Source organism: Eucalyptus grandis, chromosome 5, assembly GCF_016545825.1.
Source record: "Eucalyptus grandis isolate ANBG69807.140 chromosome 5, ASM1654582v1, whole genome shotgun sequence".
Taxonomy (NCBI): Eukaryota; Viridiplantae; Streptophyta; class Magnoliopsida; order Myrtales; family Myrtaceae; genus Eucalyptus; species Eucalyptus grandis.
The window spans coordinates 47,531,490-47,556,745 of NC_052616.1; the positions used below are offsets into that span (position 1 = coordinate 47,531,490).

At 38.8% G+C, this 25,256-nt stretch overlaps 2 protein-coding genes and 1 pseudogene across 3 annotated transcripts; 2 read left to right on the forward strand and 1 right to left on the reverse strand.

The window, feature by feature from the left end:
• Positions 1–348: 348 nt before the first annotated feature.
• On the forward strand, positions 349–14,458 carry LOC104445296 (disease resistance protein RPV1-like). 2 transcript variants are annotated; one of them, XM_010059138.3, is made up of 7 exons: positions 358–426; positions 1,369–2,526; positions 2,647–2,928; positions 3,006–4,559; positions 11,785–12,846; positions 13,080–13,364; positions 13,457–14,458. In XM_010059138.3, exons 2-7 carry the CDS (start codon positions 1,438–1,440, stop codon positions 14,357–14,359), a joined length of 5,175 nt encoding a protein of 1,724 aa, XP_010057440.2. In that variant the 5' UTR covers positions 358–426; positions 1,369–1,437; the 3' UTR covers positions 14,360–14,458. The 2 variants fall into 2 exon arrangements, with proteins under 2 accessions (XP_039169134.1, XP_010057440.2); XM_039313200.1 differs by having other exon boundaries at positions 349–2,526.
• Positions 14,459–16,051: 1,593 nt separating this feature from the next.
• LOC104445298 (pentatricopeptide repeat-containing protein At5g46100) lies at positions 16,052–19,033 on the reverse strand. The gene is given in 4 exon segments (XM_018874621.2): positions 16,052–16,182; positions 16,676–16,929; positions 16,932–18,277; positions 18,630–19,033. Coding segments are annotated over 2 exon segments (1,413 nt in total). The 5' UTR covers positions 18,124–18,277; positions 18,630–19,033; the 3' UTR covers positions 16,052–16,182; positions 16,676–16,708.
• Positions 19,034–22,756: 3,723 nt separating this feature from the next.
• On the forward strand, positions 22,757–24,527 carry LOC104445188 (annotated as a pseudogene).
• Positions 24,528–25,256: the final 729 nt, after the last annotated feature.

Sequence of the window (25,256 nt, forward strand, 5' to 3'; positions counted from 1 at the left end):
AAGACCAAAATGCCATCTAATTTTGGGGTAAATGTGTCACATAACGAAAGTTCAGGATTTTTCGTGTCAAAAAAAAAGTTTGGGGTAAATGTGTTACGGTTGGCAAAGTTTAGGGTTTTTCGTGGCTTTTTCCCTTTATTTTTTAAGTGATTATTTGAAAATTTAACTTAATTTCATCATCTTTATTAGAAATTTTCCCTGAAAATTATCAATTTTTCCTGTGCTAATATCCGCCGGTCCGAATGCATTTGGATGATGTGCTTCTCACCTTATACTTTTCATCTGCCGTCAGACCGTTAGGTGTCTCGTTTGGTCAACAAATGGTAATGACTCCATGCTTGCCGTATCATCGGAGAACTGAAGCTCAAACAAGGACACGCAGTTCTGCTCCAGGATTCGGCAGTGGCTTCGTCTCGGCAGGGCAAGGTTAGCTTCGCGCGACCACTCTATTTCCTTGTAATATTTGAGCTGTGTTGTGGTCACAAGTCGCTCAGATTAGGATGAGTGTCACAACTTACCCACAAAGATTTCACATACCCTATTGCCTTGCTGTGGCCACCGCCGTTTCCGTTGTCTACGGGGAACCGATGATGGCTGCCGGAGCTCCGCTGTCGTCAGTTTGGTGGAAGGTGACGGCTGGTCTTCGGTGGCTAAACTTTAGAAAGAGCAAAGAAGGTCTTTTTTTGTTGGAACTTTAAAATAGACCTTGTCAATACCGGTAAGAAAATCTTGCAATACATAGGGTGTGTTCCTTTTATTAAAAGAGCTTTTTGCGAAATTAGTTTTTCCGGACTTTCGCATGATTTGTTGAGAATAATTAATCAACAGAAATATGGTCAAAGAAAACACACTTTAAATTAGGAAAATGAATTCCTAGTTCTGCACGGAGGTAATGATTTTCCTAAGCATAACAAAGTCTCTTGCCATAGTAGCTTTTCACTAAGATAGAGTTTTATATATTTTTTTTCAGCATATCAGCAAACAAATGAAATTGAAAATGATTTTTATTAAAAACCATTTTCACTATAGGCGAACAAACAAATTAGCATGATATAAAAATTTTATGTAAAATTCCATAAAATACGATAAAAATAGCATCAGGCAAGGAATGATCCCCTCGGTCCGTCATTGTACCTGTTCTTTTCCGTCTGTCTAAGTTGGATCTATTAGTGGACATGCTTTTACTTTCCCCGCTATTACATATACTTTGCAAAATGCCGAGGAACATAGGAATTTATATCGGACGTCCAGGTATACGTTATAGAGAGCAATTATAGTTGATGGGATTACTCAGTGTGGCAACTGGCACAACTCGTCCGTCTTTTATTTCTGCATCCCCTACTACTTTTAATGTTCTCCTCAACCTAGCTGGAAGATCATTGCCCATCATAGCGACGTGAACTTACTGTATTGGACGCCGAAGACATCACAATCGAGATGAAGGCAAAACATCATTGTGCAACTGACCATTTAGTCGGGATAGATGATCAAGTGGAAGCCATAATGGACTTGTTGGACTATGACTTTGGTTGTGCACGGTGTCTTGGAATTCATGGCCCAGCTGCTATTGGAAAGACAACCCTTGCCAAGGCTCTCTTCGACCAGCTCATTTCTAACTTTGATTGGTATTGCTTCCTACAAGATGTCCGTGGATCATCCCACCGCCATGGCCTAGTATTTCTGCAAAAGAAGCTGCTATTCGACATCCTCGATGAAACTAAGTCTATGATTGATATTGATGACATTGATGATGAAAGGCCTATGGATGACATCAATGACATTGACGATGGAATGATGGTCATTAGGAAAAAACTGCATGGTAAGAAGGTTCTAATTGTTCTAGATGATGTGGACCATAGGGAACAGTTTGAGAAACTAGTTGGCAAGATCAATTGGTTAGGTACGGGAAGTAGAGTTGTAATTACAACAAGAAACAAAAGTATCGTAGAGAGTGGAGAGAAAACCATACTTTATGAATTGAGAGAAATAAATTATAATCAAGCTCTTCAGCTTTTTATAAATCACGCATTCAAAGAAGAATCTCCTAGAGACGATTATTATGATAGACTTTCAAGGGATATTGTTTCCACCATTGGAGGACTTCCTTTGATCATTAAGGTCATAGGTTCGTTTCTTCATGGAAAGCATGAAACTATATGGAAAGATACACTAGAAAAGTTAAGGAGCATTGATAATAAAGATGTCCGCCAGATGTTGAAAATCAGCTTTGACGCCTTAAATTTCAAGCAAAAGCAGATTTTTCTTGATATTGCATGTCTTTCCTTCCATGAGGAGGAGATTAATGCATCTTACATGTGGGAAGATTGCAACTTTTTTCCACAAATAGAAATTGAAGTCCTCGGTTCTCTATCATTGATACATATCAGAGAGAACGGTGGGTTATGGATGCATGACATGCTAAAAGACCTAGGGCGCCATATTGTCCATGAGGAAAACTTGGATCCAAGAAAGCGTAGCAGATTGTGGATTTCTGAGGAAGCTATGGACGTTGTGAAAACAAGAGAGGTATTACAATAAGAGCAAAAATTCTGTCTCTCTTTGCATAAAATCAACTATTTAAGATGCAAATTCTACCATGTGAATAAGGGAAATTGAAAGCTCTTTCTAATTGTGTGTATTTGGCAGAATAAAGGAAATATTGAAGCACTCAGTCTAACTGGAGATCCTACTCTAGTCATATTTACTGATGAAGATTTCAAAAGGCTGCCAAATCTAAGATTCCTTGACTTAGATGGGTGGAGCTTTATTGGAGACTTTACTGATCTCTTTTCAAAGTTGAGATGGTTTTCTTGGTGCTATTGTCCTCCAGATTTACTCGCAACCAATCTATTCCCACAAAACTTGGCTGTCCTCCGACTCTCTAAATTTAACAACGCCAATGATTGGGCGGGATGGAGCCAAATTAAGGTATGTATGTTGTCATGCATTTTTTTGGCAGCTACATTGTCAAACAACACTGTGTAATGCTTTAATTTTTTTCACAGAAGCTTCACAATTTGAAAGTTCTACAGCTGATATGTCTAAACATAGGAAAAATCGAATTGTCCGGGTGCTTAACTCTGGAAAGATTGATAATAAAAGAATGTCGAGAACTGATTCAAATTGATCGCTCCATTGGGAAACTACAACAACTGAATTTCTTGAGTATTGAGGGTTGCCACCGACTAACAGATCTCCCTCGCGAATTTGGCCTGCTGGTGAAGCTAAGGCACTTGTCTTTGAGTCACTGCTCAAACTTACTGAAACTCCCAAACTCAATTGGAGAGCTCAAATCATTGATCGAATTGGATTTATCGTACACGTCAATCGAAGGATTACCTTATTCTGTTGGATATCTTGTGAATCTCGAGTCTTTATCTCTTGCGGGATGCACAGAGATAAGGGAACTTACCCATTGTATCGGAAAACTAGAGTCTCTGATTGAATTGGATCTCTCGTTCACGCGCATCAAAGAGGTACCTTCATCAATTGGGTTGGCAAAGAAGCTTGAAGTGATACGCGCTAGATGTTATTGGATGGTGGGCGAAGTTTCAAGCGAAATTGGAAAGTTGGCCTGTTTGAGAATCCTAGATCTATCAGAGACTGACATTCGTCTAGTGCCAGAAACAATTGTTGCGCTCCCTCTCCTAGAAAAACTGATCCTCAAGAATTGTGATAAGCTGCAAGTGTTGCCCTCACTTCCTCCAAGTTTGACTCATCTATTTGTTAGCTCTCTGTCCTTACAGTCTATTCCAGATCTCTCAAACCTGACTACTCTAGTTGATCTTCTCTTATCGGATAACCATGATTATCTATCAATGTCTTCGTCGAGCCTAATTGAAACCTATAACATAGAGTGCATTGGGAATTTATCCAAGTTGGTAAATTTGGAGTTGTGCTTTCCAAACATTATAGTGTCGGCAACTTCATTGGGTTCCCTTTCTCGTCTAAAGAAACTTTCCATGTCTGGCCTCCAACACCCAGAATTTCTCATGCAAACACCTAAACCAGCAATGCAGGGAAATCTCAGCTCAATAACATCTTTCCCAGATTTATCCAACCTGAGAAATCTAGTGAGTTTGAAGCTCTGTCGCTCTCGGGACAAGGAGATCCATCTCGGCGGACTAGAGAAGTTGAGACATCTAACTGTCCACCAATGTCCTGTCCTTGAAAGAATTATATTCTCCACGTCAGGCCTGGAGAATCTAAAAGAATTGGAACTACGTGACTGCCCGATGTTGAGAGAGATTTGTGGTCTTGGGGCATTGGAAACATTAGAGAACCTGAAGGTGGAGCTCTGTCCGTCAATTAGAAGGTTAAATGATCTGTCAAGATTGCAAAAGTTGATGGAACTGAAAATCGAACGATGTCATTCCTTGGATTATTGGACAAATCCATCGGACACAATGATCCCAGATGAATGTCAAATTGTAATTGAACGTTGCCCGCAGCTAGGCGAAACTCCTTGGTGGGGCATGTTTTATAAGGATTACAGAGATGAGACTCTTGGACAGATCACGACTGGTTCAGACACGTCCACATCTGACAGAATGGAGAAGGTGACTTTCCTTCTTATTTATCTTTTCATAATCACAAGATAAGCTTAATTCAGGGATGGATCTAGAAGGTAACAGCTTTCTTGGACAGATCTGGAAGTTATATATGCAAAATTTTGAACCACTTGCGCCAAAAAAAAAAAATGTACTTCTAAATATATTGCAATTAAATAATTTAATGTTAGGTAACAATAATGAGCATAGACGACACATGCTAATTGTACTGCAATCAACTATAGAAACGTAAAATAAAAGAAAATTTTGAATGCAGTGAAATACATTTTTGGACTAATTACTTCTTATATAAAAGCAATATTTGATGAAACTAAAAGGAAAAATCATACTGCAATTTGATTAGTCGTGGAGAATAGTTATATATGCAAAATTTTGGACCATTTGCGCCCAAAAAACAGTACTTCTAAATATATTGCAATTAAACATGATTAATGTTAGGTAACAATAATGATTGAAGGGAAATTATGTTGCCTGTTTCTTTGCTTGTTCATTGATGTGCTTGGGAAACTGCTCATTTATATATATTGAGTAGATTACTAACACCTTGAGATATTGATGCTCAGAATATTATCCTGTGTCTTTTTCTATAAGCATAATATATGGATCTCGTGACAAAAATATTCAAATGTGATCCAAAGACTTGAAGATTAGTTGCGGGTAATCTAATAACTTCAAAACTAGGACAAGGAAATCGACATGTCTAACAAGTATGAAAGATTCTGTAAAACTTGAATTTCAAAGATATATATTGATCAATCTTCCTTTATAAATATTCCATCTCCATATGGGGGCAGGAAAATCATGATCAGGATAAATAATGTCGAGGCAGACGCCACACACTGTATGGTCGATGGTTGGTAACCTTTGAGGGGAAAAGACACGAATTTTTAAGAAATTGAATGATTGTTTAATTGAGTGGATATGTAATAGATAGCTATTAAATAAAAGTGGGACAAATAGTGGTTTTGGCTTGAATATGTAGACTAATAGAGATTCATTTGGTAAAACATAGGAGAGAGAGAGAGAGAGAGAGAGAGAGAGAGAGAGAGAGAGAGAGAGAGAGAGAGAGAGTTAGTTTGCATGTTATTAGAAAAGTGGGCCATGTATAATTGAAGAGAGAGAATTAACTAGAACACATGTAAGCAACCTACTTGCCACAAATTATGCTTTGCCGATTGCTATAATTAGGCCTTTATTAAGTACATGAGAATTTACATTCAAACTAATTTAAAGTGTCAACACAATGTCCATTTAATCTTCATTTAAAGTTTAATAATGAAAAGCAAAATAAATATCACATGCATGTAAATATTGTTAGTATGTTAACAATTGTATAATAAGTCTTTTGAAATCTTAGGACACATTTGGCAACTAGCTAAACAGTGAAAATTTCTATTCCTTTGTTTCTGGAAATATATTTGGAACAAAAATCTGTTTGATAAAAATTTTGTTTTCAAGAACAAATTTCTATTTTTTTGTTTTCAGAAGTAGATTTGAAACAGAATCAAGAAGTAAAAAAGTTGATTCTTTATTCCCGAGAACAATTCTAGAATCAAGCCAACATATTTTGTACATTTTCTGTTCTTTCTTTTTGTTCTTCTTCCCTCTCTCTTCTTCTTCAATTGTTGCCGTCGCCGCCATTGCCGTCCATCGCCGCCATTGTCCACCACCCGCCGCCACCGATCACTGACAATCGGTTGGGCGAGGTCTAGCGAGCTCGCTGAAGGCTCGCTATCCATATATTATCAAAGCTTATATCTAACTTATATTCGACTTTATTATCTTTTGAGCGAGCGCTAAGTATAGAATATGATAAATTTTATTTTATATCGAATTTTTTCTCAGACTAAAAAAAGTTTTTAAAATAAATAACTTATTTGGATGTAAAGCTGAAGCACAGGACGGCGCGCTATCCAATACAACGTACGCTTTTTTTCTTTCGCGTTCGTCCTTGTGCGGCTATGTCAAGAGCTCGTAGTGCGGGTCCTTCTTCCATTCTATTTTCCTATTCACTTCTGCCGCGACTGTGCTTCCTTGGAAACCACGACCGAATTCTTTCTCTTTTATAAGGGTCATCAACTTTACTTCTTTTTGACCTAGACCCACCACACAAGCCAATATATAGCATAGAATATGCGTGCCCATTACCTTTGTCCTGTAGTGGCTTTCTTCTTTGTTTTATACCTATCCAAAGAAAGTGCCCCCCTCTATTTTTTGAACAAATCAAATTATTCCAATGAATCGGTTCTGTACACGATTTAAACTCAAGACACAATTTAAAAATTATCTACCTTAGCTCAACATTTATAGCCAAATCATAGTACTCATCATCATGTTGCTTTCCCATAGTCCAACGAGCACTCACTCTTTATAAATGTCACTTGAGTTCAAACAAAGCTTGAGCTTTGTTATTGGGTTCTCAATTGTAGCAATTTTCTTCACAACAACCTTACCTTTCGCCAAGACATCTTGGATGAAATAGTACTTGATGTCCATAGACTGCATTCACTTATGATGAACCATATTATATGTCTAATATATCGCACCTTGATTATCATAGGTATATCAATTCTTTTCTGTTCCAACCCAAAGTCCGTAAACAAACCTTGTAGCCATATCGCCTCCTTTGCTATAAGGACCAAATGCCATATACGCTACCTCACTCAAAGACAAAATGTGGTCCTATAAAGACACCTTCCAAGTCACTACACCCCTCACTAATGTAAACACATACCCTACTAAAGATCTGCACTCATCCAAGTCACCAGTGTGATCTAAATCCACATACCCTGTGACCTCACTGCCATTATTGTCCCCTTAGTACATTATACTCACATCTTTCGTCCCCTTTAAATATATGATAATCTATTTCACAGTTTTCCAGTGAGTTTTACAATGATGCTTTATGTGATAGTTAAGTACATCCACACCTTGTGAAATATCGGGCCTGAGCATATCATAGCATACATAATACTATCAATTGCACTAGAATAAAGAACACAAGGCATATGCTCCTCCTCCTCTTTAGTCTACCTTTTAAGCCCCTGCAGAAGGGAGTCCCACATTGCTAAGGAGAAGCCCTCTAACCTACTTGATAATCGTTGTGGCTCCCTTCACCTCACAATATGTCTTTTGAGGCTGAGTCCTCCTAGATAAAATGTTTCACTAAAGGTATAGTCACGAATTTCACTAATTGCATACTAAAACGTGTCATAACCTTTGTAAAATATTTCTTTTGAGATGAACATAAAACTCCTAGAACATTATCACACAAAACCTCTATACCCAATATCGTATTTGCAATACCTAAATTTTTAATCTCAAACTTAGCATTCAACTACCTCCTCAAGACATCAATATCAGAGATATTTTGAGCTACTACCAACATGTCATAAACATATAATAATAGGTAAATCAAATGCCCATCCTCCGATCTCCTAAAGTAAACATTGCTTTTCATTTAACTTTTCAAATAGTCTTGACCAGTCATGAAAACATCCAAAAGGCTCACATCACTAGGAGACTATTTCAATTCATCAAATATTTCTTTAACAAACAAACATGATCTTCCTTACTCGAAATAGCAAATCCCTCAAGCTACCTCATCTAAATCCAATCTCCCAACTCACCGTGAAAAAACGTCATTTTCACATCAAGCTGCTCCAACTCAAGATTTTGTGTAGCAACTAAGGCAAGTAATACATAAATAGAAGTATGTCTTACCACATAAGAGAACACCTCATATAGTCAATGCCTTCCCGCTATGGATACCGCTTCGCAACAAGTCTTCCCTTATATCTAGTTACCCCAACACTGGAAATGCGCTCCTTCCATTTGGAGGCCCATTTGTTTTTAACAATCTTCTGACTCTTTGGTACTTTAACAAATCTCCATTTTTGATTTCAATGGTGTGATTCCATCTCTTCTCATAGCTACTAGCCTCTACTATGGCTCACTACTAGCCATCATCTCAGAGTAAGCCAAATGCTCACTTGTCTCCAACTTATTATCTATAGTCAATGTATAAGCAAAATCAATATAACCATAACGTACCAATGGTTTAATTTGCCTTCTTTGTTTGCTCATGGCTATAATGTGCTACACCTGTGTTGGTTACTTAGTATCACCAACTTCAGGATCCATGGCCTCATTTATAGTCTCAATCTGTGTTACCTTCGAGGTCTCTGAAGTCTTTACTTGGAACTCCACCCTACTACTGACACCACGATCTATTTGCTCTACTAGTAATGTCTCTAGACTCCTCTATCAGACAATCATTGTCTCATCAAAGATCACATATTTGCTTATTAGAAAACCGGGTGAATCTTTGATTAAAGCACCATAACCAATAGCCTTTCACCCCGTGGGCATAACCTAGAAATATGCACTTCTCCGTGCTTAGCTCAAGCTTACCATCACTTATATGAGCATACGCAGGACATTCGAATACTTGTAATATGGAGCAATTAACAAGTTTCCCCAACTATACTTCCTCAAAAGTCTTCCACTCTATAGTAGATAATGGAGATCAATTAACCATGTAAAATGCCATGTTCACTACTTTAGCCCAAAATTCCTTGTCTAGTCCTACATGTGAAGCATGCACTAAGCTCGCTCAAGTAAAGTTCTGCTATTTCGTTCTACAACACCATTTTGCTATAGTGTCTTAGGTATTATGTAGTGTCTCACAATCTCTTCTCTCTCACAAAACTCGATAATCTTTGCTACAAAGCTCCATGCCGTTTTCGATTTTCACAGCACTTGATTTGTTTATTTGACTACTTCTTAATCAATACCTTAAATTTCTTGAACCCAGAAAGTATGCCTGTATCTTTCTTGAATAGTTGTCAATAAATGTTAATGTATACCCAGCACCTTCTTTCAAAGGAACCAAAGACAAGCCCTAGATATCTGAATGAATATACTCAACTGCTTGCTTTGTCGAATGAAAAGTTATAGTAAACTTAATCCAACACTACCTCCCAAAAATGGAGTATTCACACAAGTCCAGCTTTCCTCACTCAACATAGTCACACTAGCCTCACTCATGTGACCCAACCTCATATGCCATAACTTAGTCAATTTAGAGTCTTATTCACTTAATGAAATTGTAGCGAGTATTATCACAGTCTTTCCCAGTAGCTGATAAAAAATATTCACTTTCTTCCCTTTTTTATCATTGTCATGGCACCTTGAGAGATTTTCAATATTCCACCTTCAACATGTACTCACACCTGATATCATCAAGTGTCCCTATAAAAATAAGGCTTTTCTTTGGTTTCGATGCATGCCTCATGTCTATCAGTGTGCGCATCACCCCATCATGCATCCAAATCTAAATTGTTCTTATTTACACATCCTTACAAGCTGTGTTATTCCCCATCAAAACTCTACCAATCTGTCATATGATAAAAACACCCCAAATCTGGCACTCATTCATCTCCCGACAAATTGGCAGTCACAGACAAAATAGTCTCTACATCACTAGTGCTCTTCTCGGTGAACGTTCACCACACTGCTTGTGGCATTTTGCCTATCACCTTAGTTTCTTAGCATCGGACAATCTCTCCTATTGTGACCCTCCTCATAACACTAAAAGCACTTCAACGTCCCTTGAACTTTTAATGGAGTGATTTCGACCGGCTTTTACCTCTGTTGCTATTGGACCCCTGATGTTATTCTCCACCTCAAATCACTAGTCCATGCACTACCTCTTGTGCTTGACCATTATTTTGCAATTTTTTCTATTAGTCCTTAGAGGACAAAGTGAACTTTACCACTTCTGAGGTATCTTAGTGCACCCCTGTAGTAGTAAATTAGTAAAGTGCTAACATAACTTTGGTTAAAACACTGACAGAAACATGCCCTACTCTTCATCATCTAGAATATTACCAATGTTTGTTTAAATCCATCGTGAGTTTATTAAGCTCGTCTAAATAGGACCTAATTGACGTACCTTCCGTATATCTAAATTAAAACATCCTCTTCAACATGTAAGTGATTGTTCAAACCCTTCATTACATAAAGTGCCTATAGTTTAGCCCACAATATTGTGGCATCCTTCTTCTCAACCACCTTTAGTAACACTTCATCTAATAGGTTCATCAGAATTATACTAATTTTTTTTATCACAAAAAAATCAAATAGGTATACCTGTAATAAGTTTACCCAAATTAGTTTTTTTATCATAAAAAATCTCAAACTGGTACAGTTGTGACAAATTTGCTCACCGTTGGTTTTTGTTAAATTAAATTAATACCATGAAAATCTGAGGTAAAACCCCAAATTAGTACTCCTGTCAATTGCCACATATTATTTGACTCGGCAATTTGACAATAAAATTTAAGAGAAACTAATGGATGATAAATTTATTATAGGTGCACCAATTTAGGGTCTTTGATGGTATAAAAATTAATTTATGATAAATTTGTCACAAGTGTATCAATTTAGAGTTTTTCGTGGTATTAATTATTGTTTAAATACATAAAGCTTTTGAGTTTGAAGGATACATATTAAGATAACAAATCAAGGATTTATGTCCATGCATGCATATATATCTTTTTCTCGTGTTAATTATTTTGCCCTTTCACTGTAGATTAATAGTTAATAGTGTTTGCGGGACCCGCGGCTATTTTCTAAAACATAATTATAGCCGGAATTGAGAGGTCCAGTCGCTCCCTTACTCGCCATTGGATATTTCAATTTGCTATCTTTAGACCATTGGCGTCGGTTGCGGAAAACACCCTTTAGCAGTACGTGCGTATAAAAGTGGGAACCAACAATATTTCGATGATTGAACATTTGCCGCCCCATATTTTCTTCTTTGAATCAACTCCTGGAATCAATCATATTTCAATTTGGTCATCTTCTCTATTAATATGTTCTGAAGTTTTAATGTACGCCTTCATACACATATCTAAAAGAATCCACTTGCCAGTGTAGAGATTAGAAATTTCAAAGCGGGTCAATTGTTTGACAAGAAAAAAGATTGTTTGACAAAACATATTTGAAAGGTAAAAGATCACTCTACTGAAACTTGGATTTCCTTTGAAACAATGTAGCAATAATGTTGATCACTGGTAGATCAGGAAAATCAGTGACTACGTATAGTAGACAATTTATACAAACACAACAACGTTAGAAAAGTTCAACAGACAGGTATTTATTCGCATCTTACAGCCTTGTCAATGACCAATCGCCATGTTTCTTGTAGGTGGCTAAAACGGCAGACGACAGACAAGTTGCCAGTATTGGACAAGGCAGCGGAACTGATGATCAATTAAAGCAGATCATGAGCTTGATGAATATTAATAATGACAAGGATGAGCGGATCATTGTTGTCATCCATGGAGAAGGTGGGACTGGCAAGACGACTCTCGCAAAACTCATATACAACCAAATCTCTTGTGATTTTGATGGGTGTAGCTTCCTTGCTGATATTAAAGAAGCGACTCAAGTAGTAGGAGGGCTTCAGCTTTTGCAAACTAAATTGATTTCCGATGTTCTAAAACGGGAACTTGAGGATGTTGCTTTTGTCAACAGGGGAATGGAGTTTATCAGGGACTTATTTTGCAACATGAGAGTTTTGATTATCCTTGATAACGTGGAAAATGCGTTTCATGTCCAGAAACTCATCGGAGATTGCTTTGATTGCTTTGCTTCTGGAAGTAGGATCCTTGTAACCACCAGAAACAGTGTCGTCCTGGAAGAATCTCCTCAGATCCGGACATATCATGTGAGTCGTTTGAATAAGGATAAGGCTTTTCAACTCTGTAGGCAGTATGCATCTATGATGACTTCGTCATTACGTAGCAACTTCAATCTTTCGGAAAGTGCTCTTATTGTAATGGCAGGACGCCTATTGTTTATTGAAGTTATGGCTGCAGTCTTCAATGGTAAAACGCAGGAGGAATGGAATGACTTACTAGGGCGGCAATGGTCACCATTCAGGCAGTGGGATTTTCAAAGAATTTTAAAGGAAGGATATCAAACAGTAGATAATAAGCAGAAACAGATATTTCTGGATATTGCCTGCTTGGCTACTGGCATAGATAGCCGAATTGCTTGGTACCTGTGGGATGACACCTCTTTTCTGCCTTCTAGTGAAATTGTGAGACCCCTAGCTAAAATTGGAGAAAACAATCAGATATGGATGCATAGCATGTTGAGGCGATTTGGCAGAGAAATCGTTTGTTGGGAGAGTCTTACTGATCCAGGAAGGCGAAGTAGATTATTTAATCATGAAATAGCTCTCGATACGATAAAGCGGAAAAAGGTGAAAGTTTGGTGTTGGTGTACTTTTGTTTTTATTTTATAATTTATAGTGAATCGTAAGAAATACTTATGTTCACTGCCAATGGAGAAGAACTATTTCGCAAGATAATATTAACATATGACCATCTGTGAAATTTACGTTAGTCATTTTTTCTAAGACTGTTTCCTAACAGGTTACGTGTAGAGAAGAGACACCATCCTCACTACTTCTATTTGTTTTTCTTGTCCATACAGGGAACAGAAAAGGTTGAGGCACTCTGCCTTAACTTTCAGCGCCATACTTCGGACAAACTTACTCCAGAAGATTTTGAGAGCATGGCAAACCTACGGTTTCTTCAATTGGATCATGCAGACATTGCTGGAGATTTCACTAAAAATTTTCTAAATTTAAGGTGGCTCCGTTGGCGAGGGTGCCCTCAACATCTGCAAGTAACTAATTTTCACTTGGGAAACTTAACCATTCTCGACTTGTCATGGAGCAAAGTCACGAAAGGCTGGGAAGGCTGGGATCAGATAGAGGTAGTGCACAATTTATTGCTATGGTGAAATCGCTTGGTCTAATGTAACTATTCATTAAGTGAGCTCATGCAAATATTTCTCCTATTTTGCAGATGAAGAACTTGAGAGTTCTAGATCTTACAGGTTGTGCTGACTTATTAGTCACTCCCAAGTTCTCTGGCTGCAAAAATCTGGCCATATTGATTTTGGAGCGATGTTCTCAATTGGTCAAGATAGATCATTCCATCAGCGATTTGAAGTGCTTGGTCTCCCTGAATTTGAAGTTCTGCGTAGAGCTCAGCAGGTTGCCGGTAGAAGTGGGTCACCTAACAGCTTTGAAAGAGCTCCTCATCGACGGGACTTCAGTACAAGAAATTCCCATCTCCATTGGTCATTTAAAGCAGCTGGAAACTCTGACTGCCTCAAACTGCTTCTCATTGAGTCAACTACCCAGAACAGTATGTCACATGACAAATATCATACTTCTTTCCCTGGATGGCTCCAGGATTGCAGCACTTCCTGATTCCATTGGAGAACTAGTCCGTCTTAAACACTTGTCATTAAGGGATTGCCGTCGACTAAGGGAACTTCCAAGCTCCATTGGCAACATAGGAAGATCATTAGTCGAGTTAGACATGTCGGGGACAAGGTTGTCCAAGTTTCCAGATTCGATAAAAAATCTGCAGAATTTGAAGGTGCTGAGAATGGATTCTTGTTTCTTTACTGAGTTCCCTCCTGATATTGGAGAGCTGACCAGCCTCAAAGAGATACACGCCTCCTGGTGTCGAAGTATCGAGGGGGCCATTCCTAACAACATCACGAAACTGCATAATCTGAGAATCTTGAGGCTGCGACATTCGAGAATTTCGAGCATACCAACAGAGATCCACCAACTTTCCAAACTTCAAATCCTCGATTTACTTCACTGCAACATGATCAAAGAGTTGCCCAGACTTCCCTCTAGCATAACGGTTTTGTATGTAGAGGATGAACTTGAGTCATCGCATCTGCCATAGCTAGAAAAGCTATGACAATGTGATGAAGACTAGGCTCCAAAGACCTTTCCATTTACTTCATGTTTTCATTCCAAATTTGAATATGAATATCACCAAGAACTGTATGCGTATGTATTATACCATATTCAAGTATTACAGAAACTAAGAGAGGCTCAATTAATAAATGGGGTTAATATCACGAAAAACCCCAAATTGGTACACTTGCGACAAATTTATTCAAAATTAATTTTTTTATCACAAAAACCTCAAATCGGTATATTTATGTCAAATTTACTCTCCGTTAATTTCCATTAAATAGGATTAATACCACAAAAATCACAAATCAATACACTTAAGACAAGTAGAGGGTAAAATCCCAAGCCACCACCCGTCAACTATCATATGTCGTCCAACTCAACAATTTGACGGTAAAATTTAACAAAAATGAATGGAAAGTAAATAAGGTATACAAGTCTGGGATTTTTTTGTAGTAAAAGAATTAGTTTTAGGTAAGTTTATTATAAATATGCCAATTTAAAGTTTTTAGTAATAGTAACCCTAATAAATATTACACAATCAACTCACTTATTTATTGCGATTCTATCTCTCATTCTCAAGACTCCCTCTCAAGCTGGGGCATAAATATCATGTATGGCAAATACACACACACATATTTGACTCAGGGACTACATAGAGCTTCAATGAATACATCAGCTACCGATCATTAGTTCTAAAAAACGCAGTCTTGATTTCCTGAGACAATAGCATTTTTCCAAAAAAAATGATTGTCAACCTCTATATGCTTTGTCCTCTCATAAAAAACAGGATTCAAAGCAACATGTATCGCTGCTTGACTATCACAAAACAACGCCATCATCTGCAACTGCGTCATACCCAAACTTCAACTCATACGTACCAACTCCTCGAAATGTATTTCCAATTCTGAATTTGTCTGAAGAAGCCGCGAAATAGGCCAGCTACAGACTCGTCTTCATTAACAGCAATATCAAGCATGATAGGTTTTAAAAAACTGGTCGGTACCTCATCAATCATACTAGGACTTCTCTTTTCTTCCATCCCCCATATTGAAGGTGATGTGAACAGCAATACCTTATGACGCTGATCACTTATCAAATGGCATATTTAACAATGAAACTCTTCTCCATGATCTCTCCTTTTCTGTCAAAAAACCTCCATATCCATTTGCCTATAAGAGCTTGAAGAACAAACCATTTTCTTCTGGTAGCCAGTCCCCATCTGAATAGAAGAACAAATTGAAGTCCAGTGGATTAGATGAAATCTGGACGTATCATCATCAGGTCTCCTGACGACGGAAATCTCTTTGCAAATTCTTTAATATGTTTGCAACATAGGAACTGAAAGAAGTGACAAAAAGTTAGTAGGTTAGTCTCAACAAAAAGCCCTTAATAATAATAATTATTCTAACCCCTTTGGACAAAAACCTCATCCAACTGGCCAGCTTCCCTCCATTCTTCTCAATGATTCCCTTTCAAACAGATTCGCAATTCAAATAGGAACCTACCAGCAATCCCAATAAGCTATTTGAACAGCATCCAGATGTGCAGCCAATAACTCCAGCTAGGTTAGACACCTCAACCATCACCGTGTTTCAAACAAAAATAGTGTCCTTTAGTATACAATGCGCCAAGGAGACATACTCCACATCAATGGAAGTGGGTCATAATATTTTGACTCACAGAAGTCAGAGTTTCAAAGACCATAGTGCTTGTTTATTAGCTCCAAACAGCTATATTTCTCATATTTGCAATCTTTCTGTTTCTCCAATTTGCTCAGAGATGATGTTACCAGGATGCTACAGGATCCTGGTAAAACAAGAAATAGCCTCAGAATCTACATTATACAGGCACAGAATCTTTTTATGAGCAATCATAAAGGTGATAGAGAGCTCTCATCTATTTAATCATGCCCATTTTGTTAAAGCGTGCCTAGTGACCAAGAAGTCTCTTGAAGATGTCATGCAATCTCTTTAATCAATGGGAGAGTTAAATTACCAAAAATTCTGAAGGAACAAGATACCAAAAGTCCTTATTCATAATGAAGCTCCACGCACCCACTAAAGACAAAGATAGATCAGAAAACTTTCTATTAAAGTAAGGTACGGCCAACTTCTTATGAACCAGAAGCTTATTTTCTGAAATGTATGAAAAATAAAGTGGAACTGTTGTCAAGCATACTGGGGTGAAGGATATACTAGAAGTCCATGACCATCATAAAATCATGACATTTGTATCAAATAGAAAATAATGAGTATCTACGGTGTTGGTAGAAACAGTAACAAGCAGCATTAACTCTGACCTGATCATATCCTTATAGTCTTGTCTGCTTCTTTCATTGTTCTCTAATCAATTCAGGCAATAAGTCAGCAGCCTCTTTCCCTTTCTCCCAATGCACAAATCCTTCTACAACTGCCTTCCATGTTTCCTCATCCAGAGCACATCCATCACCCATCATTTCCTCAAACACTTGAGCAGCTTTATCTATATCTCCTTTCCTAAAGAAATATCGAACAAGAGTACTGAAAGTTGAAGCATCAATAGAAATTCCCTGGCCCGCATGCTTAGGTAAAGCTGATAAGCACGATTTATTTCACCATGACCAGCAAGGCCTTGAACAACTGCATTGTGGATTCTGACATGAATAGACCAAGTTAAACGATTGGGAGAGATTCCTTCTAGTATCATCTCATCAAGGGAGTTGGCAGCCTCCTGAAATTTGCACTTGTCGCAAAAGCCAGCAATGATCTTGCCATATAGTCCCGCATCTGGTTTCAAACCCTGAAGCTTCATCCTGTCAAGAGTCTCCAAAGCTTCATAAACTTTCCCTTCTTTACAAAGCCCATGGATTAAAGTGCTGTAAGTTATCATATTGGGCCTCAGCCGTTTCCTAACCATCATGTCCAAAAACTCCATTGCTTGAGAAGAACACCCACTCTTGCAAAATCCATCCATTAATGAACTGAAAGTAAACACATTAGGCTCAATACCTTTGCCCATCATCTGTTCAAACAATCCAAAAGCTTCATTTAAATTCTCAGATTGACAGAGACCATGAATCATTGAAGTGTAGGTGATTACACTAGGTGAACAACCTTTTGTCTCCATCTCTTCGAACAATTTCCTGGCATCACCAATTCTCCCCCATTTACACAATCCATTTATCAAAGTACCATATGTATATGAATCTGGAATAAATCCACGATTTGGCATCTCATAAAATATCTGAAGGGCAGAATCCATCGTTCCACTATTCTTGCACAAAGCTTTGATCAAAACATTGAGGGATGCAACCGTAGGTGATACACCAATCACCCTCATGTGTTTATAAAATCTAAGAGCTAGTTTCAATTGGTTTTCCTCAACAAGTATATCCAAAATAGTGACGTATGATTTGGGTGAAGTTTTGCATTGGAAGCGCTTCATCCTCTGGAATACCCTCAATGAATCCAGCGGCCTGTGAACCCGCCCGTAGCCTCTGCAGATGGAGAGAAATATGTCTTCTGTAAGATTACATTGCTCTTCTTTCATTCTCTGAAGAAGCTCTTCCGCTGTCCAGAATTGATTTGCAGAGACCAATTTTGATATGATAAGACTAAAGGTTTTCTCATCATGACGAAAACCATTACTATACTCTGCCGTTGCCGAATCAAAGATCAGCATTGCCCTCTGTACGTCCCTTTCAGCCCTAATAAGCTGCTCTACTTGGGACGTCGTAATTTTATTAGACCATTTGATTCGACTGGCCATTGCAGCAAACTTCTTAGTCTAATCGCAGCTCAGGCGAAATAAAAAAATGCGCTCACCGCCACTCACAAAGAGATGATCCACATTGGGCTTTCAGCAGAATGAGCCAGATAGCAATCATCTAATAACTGTGCTGGTCACCACGAATGCAGCAAATCTGCATCAAACAAAGAATTTTATTTCTCCCACGTATAACTTACCAAGATTTTACAATCAATGAAAGAAGAAAAATCATGCAGACAAGAGGAAAAAAAACATATTTCAGCCTAATCAATCTCTTAAAAGGGAAAATCAAGAAGAGGGTGCAATCACAACTCCCAAGATACACGCGCACCTTCCACTCATCATTAAACAGCCCGAAGAACAATCTAATCTAGCAATAAAAGCAAATCCAGCGAAAGCTCGACAAGAAATTTTTATCGCGGTTCGCTTTTGCACTCATTTCTTGCAAGAACACTCGAAGAAATGCATCGAGAAGTTGAGTCTCTGGGTAAGTACGGTCGGATTACATTGGATATCACAATGCCATTCGTACTGGAACTTCCATCAAACACATGGCGTGCAAGGGATGCTCGTCGAACGCGATGAACTCCGTCGCCATCGGTGCGCTAAACATCATAGCTGAACCGTCACTAGCAACACAGGACAACCAAAATAGAGCGTCATTTGAGCTTTGCTCAAATCCTGCAGTTGCGAAAAGAACATCGCATCTTGATAAGAAAGCCTGGACAGAAGTAGCATAACCCGGAAGCTTGCCTTCGTGGAGGTTCTTGTCGAAGTTGGCGGTGGAGGAGAGACCGCTGAGAGGGCTGACCACCGACGGGAGCGTTCGGTTGCGGCGGCGGTGCGCGGCGGAGAGGAGCAAGCTCGACGTCGACGGCTGGACTAGGTGCTGTGCTTGTTTTAACGTATATATGCTTTTCGACATTAATAAGATACGATGGACCGACCAAAAAAAATTCGATAGGATAGAAACCCAGAACTTCTTTTTTTTTTGTGCGATTCAGCTAAAATAAAAAGTTTTTTTTTTATTATTATTCGAACTGGTTTTTACGGAAAGGGAAAAAAATCAAAAATTTTAAATTATTGCACCATAAATTTTTTATGATGTCAAAAATCATATATTATTCTCATTGAGACACATTTATTTTCCATTACGGTTTCATTCAAAATAACTATCAAAAAGCTTACATAAATCCGACACGACACTTTTAGGCTAAGTTTCGTATTCAAATACAGAATATGATAAATTTTATCATTTTCTACATTTGTCTTTCTTAAGATAAAATAAAGTCGGATATAAGAAAATATAAACGGATAAAATTATCCATAAGAAAAGTGAGATAAAGATGGATAACATATCTAAATCTATAATAAGAAATTTATTTTTTTTTAAACAATAAACTTCTTAAATCAAGAAAATTAAAATTGTATTTTAATAAAATAAATATTTGAATTGTAATATAATAAATTCAAAATAATAATAAAAAATAACAACTTAGTTATTTTAATTTAATCTTATTTTTATTTATATATTTGAATTCAATTCTATTTTATAATATAAATTCAACATATAAATTCAAATATATACTCATATTTATTTCATATTTTAGTTTTTTTAATATTTTAGATATTTTAATACAGTGTATTGTTTAATAAACTTTTATTGGACAATGGTGGAAGGAAAAGAAAAGAAATAAAAAAAAGAGAAAAATAAAATAAAATAAAAATAAAGTAGACAAGGGTGTCGTGAAAGATTTTTGCAATTTCTATTTATAAAAAATTTTGTTTATTTATACTAATAATAATGTATATTATGTGATGTAAATATATCCAATTTTATTACTATAATCACTAAATAATAAATAAAATATAATTAATTATATCATTTCCATTTATATCCTAATTAAAAATTTGAACGGCCAAACATAACATTAGGGACAAGTGGGTCCAATGAGGTCATACCTGAGCACCACATCAGAAAAGGAAAAATTATCCAAAAAAAGAAAAAAAAAAATTGCAACGCCCATCCTCTTCCTCTCGAGGAAGAGCAGTACGAAGTTTCAAGAATGTCAAGCTTGAGCGGCTGCCATGGCCTCTCCAGCTCGAAGCTTGGCTTGTCTGACCTTGACCTTCGAAACTCAACCGCCATGACCGCTCTAGCTAGAAGATTGGCTTACTTAAGGGTCTAATTAAGTCCTTCAAAGCTAGCGGGTAGTCGCCAGTTGCCATGGCCAAGCTTCGAATTCGCAGGTGGTCCCCAGCCGCCATGGCCGAGCTTCGAAGCTCGCCACTGCCATGACCGCTCTAGCTCAAATCTTGGCTTGAGGTATGACCTCGACCTTTGAAGCTCGCGAGTATTCGCAGACAGCCAAGGCCAAGTTTTGAAGCAGCTTGAAGGTCGAGCTTTGAAGCTCACAACCGCCACGGCCGCTCAAGCTCACCGCTTGGCTTGATCATCTGTCCTTCATCTTCAAACCTCGTGAATGGTCGGGCAACCGCCAACGAGCACCATCGGAGGAGTTTGGCCAAGAGATTGAAGACGAAGAACGCGGTGAATAGTACTTTGCAAAAGTATCGGAGAAGACGACGACTGGTGCAATTTTTTTTCTTTATAGTTATTAGTTTTTGGAGAATGTGGCGCCACATCAAAGCCACTTGCCCTTAAAAGTGTCACGTTTGATTCATATTAACTTTTTAAAGGTGATTTTAGATGGAACGGTAAGGAAGGGTTATTGTGTAGAATAAATATAATTTAAAATATTTTGTGATCTTTTCCCTTATTTTAAAGATATCTTTGTCCGATTGATATGAATGTCCAGAAGTTGACGACGATAGACAGGAGGAGACTGACACTAGCCCATGTTGCCAACCAGATAAACGGGAGGAGACTGACACTAGCCCATGTTGCCAACCAAATTATGAGAGTTAATGAAAATGATTAATATTACGAAAAAAACTCAAATCAGTATACATGTGATAAGTTTACTTCAATATCTAAGATAATTTTAACTCGAGTAATTTTCTAAACATAAAAAATCTTGAAGTAATGCATTTATCTCTGTTAAATTATATAGTATACTTATGACAAATGGAATATAAAATTTCAAATTAGTACACCACTTAATTACCAAGTGTCATCCAACTTAATAATTTAATAGTAAAATTTAATGAAGACTAAAGAAACGATAAATTTATCACAAATATATCAGTTTAGTGCTTTTGATATTCAAAAATTTAGTTCAGGGTAAAATCGCCCATTTACCAATTTCAAGCTTTTCGTTATATTAACCTTAATGAAAAATAAAGTACTTTAAGGATGAATTTTAACCCTCTAGCATGTCAGTTCCTTCAAAAATACTCCTGGAATTTTAATGTGCTTTTTAATAGTATCTCACACGTCACATAATCATAAAATTTAACAAGATGATATATCCACAATGATCTACCTCAATTTGATATTCTACAATTAGAATATCTAAAAATAAGTACCGCCTTCATTCATCAACCTAAGCTTTTAAAAGAGTCGGTATTAGCCCTCAAAAATTTCATATAATATCAAGGGAAAATGTCACAAATGGTCCCTGAACTTTTACTTAATATGCAATCTCATCCTTGAACTTTTGATTTACTCAATTTGTTCCCTAAATTATCGATAAATGGTCAATCTAGTCCTTCCGTTCAAACCGTTAAGTGAGGATTGTTTTTCCTTTCTTTTTTTTTTCTTCTCTTCTCTTCCCTCCGCCAGCCATGGCGGAGCCAATGGAGGGAAGCCAACATCCAGCGAGGGTTGCCCTCGCTTGGGCTAGCTAGGGCCACCCTCACCAGTGTCGAGCGAGAGCCATCCTTGCCTGCGTCGGGCGAGGACGGCCCTCACCCGACGTCGGCAGGGGGGGGCCTTGCCCGATGCAAGCCAAGACGGCCCTCACCCGATGCCGGCAAGGGTGGCCCTAGCCAGCCCAAGCGAGGGCTACCCTCGCTAGACGCCGGCTTCCCTCTGCCATGGTCGGCAGAGGGAAGAGAGAAGAAGAAGAAAAAAAAGAAGAAAAGAAAAATCAAAATGCCCAATTACATTAACTTTAACTAGCGAAATGATGAAATTGGTCAATTTTCAAATAGTTATAGGCTAAATCGAACATTTATCGATAGTTTATGAACCAAATTGAGCAAATCGAAAGTTCAGGGACGAGATTGCACATTAAATAAAAGACGAGGAATTATTTGTGATATTTTCCCTAATCTCAAAGTTAGGAGGTCTACGCACCTCATCCATCTTTGCCTTGTCATCCACCGGTCCACGTTTGACTTTGCCTAAGCACCTAAACTACGATGTATCACGTGGTTTTTTAATGTAATGGACTCCATTTATGGGCAGACCCCATTTTCCAGCACTAACACTAGGCCATCAATAATATATATACAATTATGTGAGGACTGTGCCCAAGAACCAAAACTATGATGCCCCCGTGGTGATTTGTTTAGCAGATGCAGTGGATCCCATGTACTTGTAACCCCATTTTCCTACAGCTGGCTATCAATAGGTCGTACCAGACATTCCCGACACATTGTTTAGTCTTCTTTTTTGGCCACTTGGGGACCTAAATGTTCGCCTTTGATTATAAAAAGTGCCCATCACCTTATGTACATCCTCAAGGAAGCAACCGAGCACCCATCCAAACTTTGCCTCACGCCAAAGCATAGAGCGCGAAAAATGAGTTCCGCTCAAAGCCAAGTGAAACCCTGCCATGAAGAAGAAGAAGAAGACCCATGCCTCAAAGCCCTCCTGTACTCTAGCTCTCAAGTCTTCCCAAGGATCCTGCACGCCGCGGTCGAGCTCGACCTCTTCGGGATCATAGCCCGAGCGGGCCCCGGGGCCTACATGTCGCCCCCCGAGGTGGCCGCCCACCTCCCTGCCCGGACCCCCGAGTCGGCCGAGATCATTGACCGGGTCCTCCGTTGCCTAGCAAGCCACTCGCTCCTTGCATGCAAGTCCGAGACACTCGACGGCGGGAGGACTGTGGAGAGGCGGTACGCGATATCGCCGGCCGGGAAGTACTACGTCAGGGATGAGGATGGCACCTCCGTCGGCTCGCTCTCTCTCTTCGCCTTCCACCAAGCTACCATTGACGTCTGGTGAGTAGAAATTCCTTCGTCTGTGAATACATGACCTATATATGATATGAAAGATATTACCTGGGACAGGCTCAAGATACACTGTCATCTTAACACCCAACAAGAGGAAATTAGATCGAGCGATGAAATTTGAATCAAACAAAACCTTATTAACCTTTTTTGCAATTACAGGCTCCAATTCAAGGAAGCAATCTTGGGAGGAGGAGGCAACTTGTTCCAAAAGGTCCATGGCAAGACCATTTTCCAGTGCATGAAGGAGGACTCGTCCCTGAACAAGCACTTCAACGACGCGATGGCCGGCCTCTCCACGACGCAGACGAGGAAGATCCTTGAGGTCTACCACGGGTTCGACGGGATCATGACTCTAGTTGACGTCGGTGGCGGAAAAGGCGCGACACTTAACATGATTGTCTCAAAGTACCCCTCGATCAAGGGCATCAACTTCGATTTGGCCCAAGTCATCGAACATGCCCCTTCCTATCCCGGTACATTAATTATCACATGCTTCCCTGGCTTAGTTGCGCTTATTTAGGTTCCAATTATTTAGCACAAAATCATGTTTGCCAAAAATCAGAGGCATTATTGTCCCCAAATTAGGCCTACAATTACATTAGTAAAAATGGCGCGCAGGCGTGGAGCACATCGGAGGGGACATGTTCGTGAGTGTCCCGGAGGGCGACGCGATCATGATTAAGGCAAGTTTCATGAATCCTTCTCATTAATTATACTACTCGAACGCAAGCCATGTCCTAACTTTATATGACTCCGCAAATTGGGCAGGGCACGTGCCACAATTGGAGCGACGAGTCGTGCATAAAGTTACTGAAGAACTGTCACAAGGCGTTGCCGGCGAACGGGAAGGTGATCGTGATGGACTTCATAATGCCAGACGAGCCGGAGGATACAATGGCGTCTCGATACGTGTCACTGCTCGACAACGCCATGTTGATCCAGCCAGGGGGAAGGAGAGGACCGAGAAGCAGTTCGAGTACCTGTGCAGAGAAGCAGGATTCACAGGCTTTAAGGTCGCTGCCCGAGCTGTGTCTGCACTGGGAGTGATTGAATTCACCAAGTGATCGAATGAAACTCCATGATGCTTCTGATACGATGTTCTTCTTTCTTTTCTTGTTAGTCTCTGTCGGATTTGTACCTCTGTCGGATTTGTACCTCTTTGTCCAGGACCAGGTGGTCTTACCTTGTGTGCACGAAGCAAATAGGCATCGTGGAATTCAATGACCATGAAATGCTTTGGAAGGGATTTTTCTGCCATCAAGATTTTTCTCTTTTGGTTTAGCGTTAGCTCTCTTTGTAGATAGGGTTAATACCATAAAAACTCTAATTGTTATACTTATGAAAAATTTACCCAAACCAGTATACATATAACAAACGGAGGGTAAAACCTTAAATCAATACCACCAGCCATGGTGGCTCCGCTGGGTAGGCTCTAGACCTCCAAACGGGAGATCCAGAGTTCGAAGCCCCTGCAACGCAAGTTGCAGGGAGGCTAGCGGATCATTAGGCGATTTAAGCGCAGCGCCCTGGTGATGAGTCCTAGGCTAGCGTCACCTGGGGGTTTACGTAGCGGCTGTCGGCCAAAGCGGTTCCTCCAGCAGCAAAAAAATAAAAAATAAAAAAAATACACCCGTCAACTCCCATGTGTCATAACCGAGCAACTTAATGATAAATTTAAGAAAAATTAAGGGGATATAAATTTATAACAAGTGTACTAGTTTATGATTTTTCATGATACTAATTCTTTTTTAAAATAAGCAATAAGATGATTGTGAATTGAACGGAAAAGATCTCAACATAAGTATATTATGGCCAGCAACTCATGCAGCCATTAATGGTATGTGAATTATTAGACGTATAAATATAGCAGGTATAAATGAAAATTTGATTTCTTTATTAGGACCCCAGCCTGCTCGAGTAAACTATTCTCGTATCAAAGCTCAACTCAGCTATTTAGTCGAGCTACCTAGTTAAATTTTGCTTTAGACTCA

What these genes read in the sequence shown, in the direction of transcription:
- LOC104445296 (XM_039313200.1), top strand. Translation starts at nt 1,438, where the DNA reads ATGAAGGCAAAACATCATTGTGCAACTGACCATTTAGTCGGGATAGAT. An exon ending in CGGGATGGAGCCAAATTAAG is followed by an intron (nt 2,929 to 3,005) that starts GTATGTATGTTG and finishes TTTTTTTCACAG; the next exon opens with AAGCTTCACAATTTGAAAGT. An exon ending in AAGGCTGGGATCAGATAGAG is followed by an intron (nt 13,365 to 13,456) that starts GTAGTGCACAAT and finishes CCTATTTTGCAG; the next exon opens with ATGAAGAACTTGAGAGTTCT.